Source organism: Topomyia yanbarensis, chromosome 3 (assembly GCF_030247195.1).
Source record: "Topomyia yanbarensis strain Yona2022 chromosome 3, ASM3024719v1, whole genome shotgun sequence".
NCBI lineage: Eukaryota > Metazoa > Arthropoda > Insecta > Diptera > Culicidae > Topomyia > Topomyia yanbarensis.
The window spans coordinates 351,519,470-351,527,259 of NC_080672.1; the positions used below are offsets into that span (position 1 = coordinate 351,519,470).

At 49.7% G+C, this 7,790-nt stretch overlaps 2 protein-coding genes across 2 annotated transcripts; both read right to left on the reverse strand.

Moving 5' to 3' along the window:
- Window positions 1–994: 994 nt before the first annotated feature.
- LOC131688176 (uncharacterized) lies at window positions 995–1,759 on the reverse strand. The gene has a single exon (XM_058972342.1). The coding sequence runs from the start codon at window positions 1,757–1,759 to the stop codon at window positions 995–997; it is 765 nt and encodes a 254-aa protein (XP_058828325.1).
- Window positions 1,760–1,817: 58 nt separating this feature from the next.
- LOC131688177 (uncharacterized) lies at window positions 1,818–6,287 on the reverse strand. Its single transcript, XM_058972343.1, has one exon. The coding sequence runs from the start codon at window positions 6,285–6,287 to the stop codon at window positions 1,818–1,820; it is 4,470 nt and encodes a 1,489-aa protein (XP_058828326.1).
- Between the last annotated feature and the right edge of the window lie 1,503 nt (window positions 6,288–7,790).

The window sequence follows — 7,790 nt, forward strand, 5'->3', positions numbered from 1 at the left end:
TGTTTTTTCAAGGAAGCGTGATCCAGCTCAGCTTCAGCTTCAGTTGGTTGGTAGAACGATAGCCCAAGTCATGACCTTTAAATATCTCGGAATTTGGTTCGATTCTAAAGGTACATGGGGAGGCCACATTAGGTATCTGATAAAGAAGTGCGAACAAAGGATAAATTTTCTCCGAACAATAACCGGATCTTGGTGGGGTGCTCCAAGTGACGTGATAAGTGTTGGGGCGACTTATTTGATGGGTTCCCGTTGGAAGGTTTTGCTTCCGCCTGTGGTAGGCGGCCCAGAAAGATCGTCGCTGAGCAATTCAATCTGCCTCCAATATCCTGTACAACCGATTTCTTCTTGGCACTAAACGTCCTTTTTGCCGCACTGCACTTTTCCCCCTTTTTGGACAGGGATAGTAAATTTACACTACACCACAATTAGCAAGTCAAATCGTCCTTTCTTCGCTAGAAAACTTGCTATATTTCACTGCACTCGGGGTTTGTTTGCGGGAAGAATTCACAACTCGAATATGATGATCAAATTATCACTAACGAGTACGGACTTATAGCGGGGGTACGCACTGACTTGATCGACCGACGTATTATTGTCAACTGCCTTTGTCAGCTGATTTTCACACATTCCGTCTTCCACAGCTGACGGTTCTACCTACCCGTATATCATGATCGTTTGGTTGTATTGTGCGATCACTGTTTGGTCTACTCTCGTTCTGCGATCGCTCATTATGTTGATCGGCAAACATAGTGGATTCGTAGGGTGGTTCATCAATTTGGTTTGGGGTTTTTGGTGGTAGTTTTTTTGCATTTAATTAGGTTTGATTGAATATGGTTTATAATTAAAAGTTTAGATTTAATTCATTTAGGTTTAGATTAATTTAAATTTAGGCTTAGTTTTAGGTAGTTCTTTTTAATTTAAATTCACGCATCAACATTCCGGCCACCTTGAAGTAGCACGGATACTTCAAATTCATTTCTTGCTTGTACTTCTTCTATTCTTCGTCCGAACTGGGATCAGACGCTGTGGACTGCGTTTCCGGTGTCGGAAGCAAGGCCAGTTTCACGACTGGACGGACAACTGAATCGGATGTGGCGGTTTTCAGGGTGACAACGCGAACAATTCCATCCTTGTTCGGGTGTACCTGGATGATTTTTCCGAGTGGCCATTGAGTTGGCGGCAGACATTCGTCCTTGATCACCACAACTCGTCCGGGTTCAATGGTGACCTTGGGGTACTGCTTCGTGGCTCGTGACTGCAGCTGCTGAAGGTACTCGGGATACCACCTTGCCCAAATCCTTTGGACACGCTTCTGGGTGAGCTGCCAATGTGAAAGTCGATTGTCGGGTACATCGCAAAGTGACGGCTCTGGAACGGCTTGTAGGCTGGTTCCCACCAGGAAATGGCCTGGGGTCAGAGCTTCCAGGTCTGACGGATCGGACGGTATGGCAGTGAGAGGTCTGGAGTTTAGACACATCTCGATCTGGGCGAGTATGGTTATCATGTCCTCGTAGCTGACATTCACACTGCCGATCTCACGAAGCAGATGGTGCTTTGCTGACTTGACGGCTGCTTCCCACAGACCGCCGAAGTGCGGAGCGCGAGGTGGAATGAATCGCCACATGATCTCATTCTCGGAACACCAGTCGAGGATCTGCTTTCGTCCACCCTGATCGGACTTTAGCATGTGGTGGATTCGGTTGAGTGCATTGGACGCTCCCTTGATTGCGGTGCCGTTGTCGCTATGGATCTCCCTCATTCTTCCTCTGCGGGCGACGAAACGGCGGAGGGCAGCCAGAAAGGCTGGCGTGGATAGGTCAGAGACCAGTTCGATGTGGACAGCGCGGGTGGAGAAACACACGAAGATCGCGATGTATGCCTTCGTAGGTGCACGGTTGCGTGTCAGCGATGTAGACAGGTCCACAATAGTCTACACCGCATACGGAGAACGGTCTGGTTGGCGAGACTCGCGAGGACGGCAGGTCTGCTACGGTTTGCTGGATCAAACGGGGCTTGCTGCGAAAACACGTGTGGCACTGATGGTACGTGCGGCGAACGAGGTCGCGTCCTCCAATCACCCAGTACTTCTGACGCAGTGTAGTTAGCGTCAGTTGTGGTCCTGCATGTAGCAGATTGCTGTGGTAGTACTCGGTCAACAACACGGACAGCGGATGCTTCGCAAGCAGCATTATCGGGTGTTTCATTTCTTCCGAAACTACGGCGTATTTGAGTCTCCCACCGACTCGAATAACGCCATCTTTATACATCGTCGGTTTCAACCACTTTAACGATGCGGGAAGGGGTTCACGTCTGGTTATTTTAGAGAGCTCCTTGGAGAACATCTCCCGTTGGGCTACGCGACACAAGGCTAAATCAGCCTCGCGTAGATCGGCCGTTGAAAGCGAGTCAAACGGCTCTGGCTTGGTTTTCTGCACGGCAGCTCGTAGAGAGCGGAAATATCGCATCCAATACGCGATGGAACGTCGTAGCTTTGTAAAGCTGGAGTAGCGACTGAACAGTCGAGCGGAAAACGATGGTTCGGCTACCGTTACCGACATCACGGCGACATTGCTTTTGCTCTCTGGCATTGTGGATAAATCGAACGCTGGCAGCACAGTGCGTGGCCAATGGTGTGGCAAAACCCCTAACCATTGCGGTCCTATCCACCAAAACTCGAGGTTCACGATATCGGTTGGATTGACACCTCGTGATATAAGGTCTGCTGGGTTGGATTCTCCGGGAACGTGCTGCCAGGAACAAGATGCGGTAGAGGATTGGACTGTGGACACTCGGTTTGCCACGAACGTTTTCCAGCGCGACGGGCACGATTGTAGCCAGTAGAGGACTATCGTCGAATCAACCCAGAAGAACACTTCGCACGATGTCTTAAGGGACTTCATCACCTTCTCATATAGGCTAACCGACAACACAGCGGCACACAACTCTAGGCGCGCAATCGATTGGCAGGTGGCTAACGGTGCGACCTTGGATTTTGACGTTAGCAGCTGAACACGAATCCCTGCAGCTGACTCAGAACGGACGTAGCAGCATGCACCATATGCCTTCTCTGAAGCATCGGAGAAAAAGTGCAGCTGGATGGTTTCGGTCTTGATCTGCGACACGAATCTGGGAATGCGGATTTTGGAGATTGCATCTAGCGTACCATGGAATTCCTTCCATTCGCCTTGTAGACGCGGAGGCAGCGGACGATCCCACTCGTATGAATCTCCTGCGTCGGTCTTCAATGCCCACAGGCGCTGCATGAACAGCTTCGCTACGGTGATTGTCGGGCCAACTAGCCCTAGTGGGTCGAAGATCTGCGCAATGTAGGACATGACCTTCCTTTTGGTCAGGACGGGTGCTGGTAACGGCAACTGGACCTTGAAGCGCATCGTATCGGACTTCGGCTCCCAAACGAGTCCTAAGGTGGATATGGATTGTTCGTCCTGGAGATCATGCAGTGGTAGTAGAGCGAGATCTTCTTGCGGGACTTGCGCAAGGACTTCGGAGGAATTGGATGCCCACTTCTTTAACGGAAGGCCAGCTGACGTAAGCATGGCGGAAACTTCTTGGCGAAGGCGGATTGCGGATTGGACATCGTCAGCTCCCGATAAAAAGTCATCGACGTAAAAATCCTGCTTCACAGCATCTACGGAGGCGGGGTACTTGTCGCCTTCGTCCTGTGCAACTTGTAGGAGGGTGCGAGTTGCCAGGAATGGCGCGGATGCAAAACCGTACGTAACGGTTTGGAGCTCGTACGATATGAGCGGATCGTCGCGGTTGGAACGCCAGAGAATGCGTTGAAGCGGTCGGTCCTTGGGATGCAGCTGAATCTGTCGGTACATCTTCTCGATGTCGGCTACGATGGCGATCGGGTGTGTGCGGAACCTCATGACGATAGACAACAGGTCCTCCTGGACGACAGGACCAACGAGCTGCTTATCGTTGACGGAAAATCCTGACGATGTTTTACACGACGCGTCGAAAACAACTCGGACCTTCGTGGTTGTGCTGGATTCCTTGAACACAGGATGGTGCGGGAGGTAGCAGTGCGGGTTCACATCGTCTACTGGATCGACGAGCTTCTTCATGTGCGCCATTCGTTCGTATTCGTCCATGAACTTGCAGTATGCATCCTTGGTGGGTGGATCCCGCTCTAGTCGCTTCTCAAGGCTCAGAAACCGACGTTCGGCGATGGCTCTGGATTCGCCGAGGTTGACTAGCGGATCACGGGTGAGTGGCAAACGAACGAGATAACGACCGGACGAATCGCGAGTGGTGGTAGTAGCGTAAAGTTCTTCACACTGTTTTTCTTCTACGGAATACACAGAACACGGCTCAACAGCTTCTAGCTCCCAGAACTTCTGCAACGCTTGTTCTAAGCTTCGATCGACAGTGGTTAGATGGCAGATGCGGGGAATGGTGGGATGATTGATGGATATCTTCCCGGAAACAGTCCATCCGAACACCGTCTCTATTAGCAACGGTAGTCCCTCTCCCAGGGAACGCTTGCTGCCAGGATGCAGCTCATGATACGCTTCACCACCGACAACCATGTCAATGTCGGATGGGATGTGGAATCTGGGGTCTGCCAACGACAACTTGGGAAGATTCCACGCGGAAATGTCGATCGGAACGGTCGGAAGGTTGACCGTCGGTCTCTTGAGGATCAGGAACTCGAGCTTGGTGGAGTACGGTGTCGACTTCGACTCGATCATAGCAGTTAATTGGCACTTAATCTGCTTGGTGGATTCTCCTATACCAGCTACTGCGATATCCACCTTGGTGCGATGAAGGTTCAGGGAATTTGCAAGCTTCTTGGTGATGAAGTTACACATGGATCCGGAATCTAGAAGTGCGCGTGCGGGGATCTTCTTGCCATTCTGACCTACGACGAAGAGAGAAACAGTTCCCAGTAAAACTGTACTATGCTGAGCCTGAACCGATAAGCTTACTTGGCTGTTCGATTTCGCCGAGCTTGAAGGGTCAGCGTGGGCGGACGTCGAGGGAATCGGCTGACTTTCCTCGTTAACAGGAGTCGATAGCATCTTCGACGATTCTGACTCGTGCAGCAGGGAGTGGTGTTTTTCGTGACAGTAACGGCAAGAGAACTTGGAGGTAGAGTTCCGGGCTTGATGTCCAGTACGGTAGCAATTCCAGCATAAGCGCTTTTGGGAAACCAGCTCACGGCGCTGGCGGACGGACACCTCGGAAAATGCAGGGCATTGGAAGAGGAAATGCTTCTCTGGACAAGCGAGGCACGAGGGAGCACTGTAGTTCGGTTCAACGGTAGCTGCCTTGTACGCCACCTTGAACGGCTTCGGGGTTGGAATCGGACCGGCCACCTTGGCTATAACCGGTTGTTGGGACCGATATTGTAGGTCAGTTACGACAGACGTCAGCATTCGGGCACGCTGGTAGAGGAACTCGATCAGCATATCATAGGTAACGTCGTCGTTAATGCTGGTTTTTTCCTCCCAAGCACGTAGCGTAGTTGGATCCAACTTGTAGGAAAGGAGGTTGACCAATGGGGTGTCCCAATAATGGACTGGCTCGCCTAACTTTGCCAAAGCCCGCACATGCCGGTGAAAATCGTCAGCCAATCCTTGGATTTCTGGAGGGTTCTCTCGCTTGACCGGTGGGAGGTCGTACAGAGCACGGAAGAGCTGACGCTTCAGGAACCGCTTGTTGTCGTACCGCTTTAGCAATGCTTCCCAAGTCGATGCGTAGTTGTCCGCTTCAATGTCTACGGACTCGAATGGTTTTCGGGCTTCTCCCTCCAGCGACTGCAGCAAGTACTGCAGCTTCGCAACCGTCGGAATATCTGCATTGCTGTGGATCATCGACGTATACGTGTCACGGAATGCGAGCCAACGCGAAAAATCACCGTTAAACTTGGGAAGATCGATCTTGGGTAATCGTAGATGGAACGAGGACGAAGCATGAACAGGTGCCGCCATTGTGCTGTTCAGCATGGTTGGGTTGAGGTCCGCAGCACGATTGGACAGCAGAAATCCTTTGACCGTACAATAACGCGTCTCGAAATCCATTCTCTCTTGCAGATGGGTATCCAACATTTCCGGTTTATCGTACAACTCGATCTGTCCTTGTACCTCCAGGTACTCCTTGTAGATCCGGTCCAGTGAATCGAGGCGAATTGGAATTTGGCACGCATCCCGATCGCAATCGAAATTCTCCGCGAACTTTTCCACTGCCTTCTGCACTACAAGGATCCCTTTCCGCTGGATCACGTACTCTGACAGCTTCTTTTCTGTCTTGGTTGCCATTATTGTACCACTTCACTGGTCTTCACTACCACCACTTCAAATATCGGAAACGAAAAAACGGTACGAATCGAAAAATCGGACTCCTTCCCGGCGCGGGTACCGTTCCTACACGACACGGAATCGAAAATGGCACAAATCGAACGAAAAAATCCTTCCCGTCGCGATATGCCAATTCTTCGCGGAACGACCGAGAATGATACGCAAATCGTACGAAATTATCCTTCCCGACGCGAGCGTACCAATCTACGCGAATTTGCCACTCTCCACCACCTCAGCAAAAAAACATGCAACTTTTCTCGCAAACAGAAAATTATCAAAAAATCCTGTTCCGAGTTGGCGCAAATCAGCTGCGATGACAAAAGTTCGCAATGAACTGCAGCGATAGTGTCCAAAATGGCCTTAACGGTAGGCACCTTCGGGGCTGGGACGGGCAGTATCTTTGCCGTAGCGTCGCGTCAGCAGCAATTTGTAATGGCGTACTCACCGCACCGATCCTTTCTGGTTGGGGTTTCCTCCGTATCCGGTTCGAAGGACCAATGTTGGGGCGACTTACTTGATGGGTTCCCGTTCGAAGGTTTTGCTTCCGCCTGTGGTAGGCGGCCCAGAAAGATCGTCGCTGAGCAATTCAATCTGCCTCCAATATCCTGTACAACCGATTTCTTCTTGGCACTAAACGTCCTTTTTGCCGCACTGCACTTTTCCCCCTTTTTGGACAGGGATAGTAAATTTACACTACACCACAATTAGCAAGTCAAATCGTCCTTTCTTCGCTAGAAAACTTGCTATATTTCACTGCACTCGGGGTTTGTTTGCGGGAAGAATTCACAACTCGAATATGATGATCAAATTATCACTAACGAGTACGGACTTATAGCGGGGGTACGCACTGACTTGATCGACCGACGTATTATTGTCAACTGCCTTTGTCAGCTGATTTTCACACATTCCGTCTTCCACAGCTGACGGTTCTACCTACCCGTATATCATGATCGTTTGGTTGTATTGTGCGATCACTGTTTGGTCTACTCTCGTTCTGCGATCGCTCATTATGTTGATCGGCAAACATAGTGGATTCGTAGGGTGGTTCATCAATTTGGTTTGGGGTTTTTGGTGGTAGTTTTTTTGCATTTAATTAGGTTTGATTGAATATGGTTTATAATTAAAAGTTTAGATTTAATTCATTTAGGTTTAGATTAATTTAAATTTAGGCTTAGTTTTAGGTAGTTCTTTTTAATTTAAATTCACGCATCAACAATAAGATTGTATCAAACAACGATACTTTCAGTAATGGAATATGGGTGCTTCTGTTTCCGTTCAGCTGCAAATACTCAAATTATTAAATTGGAACGAATACAGTATCGTTGTTTACGAATCGCCTTAGGTTCCATGCAATCGACACATACGATGAGTCTTGAAGTACTAGCGGGAGTTCTTCCCTTAAAAGATCGATTCTGGGATCTCTCCACTCGTTTACTTATACGATGTGAGGTTATGAATCCACTT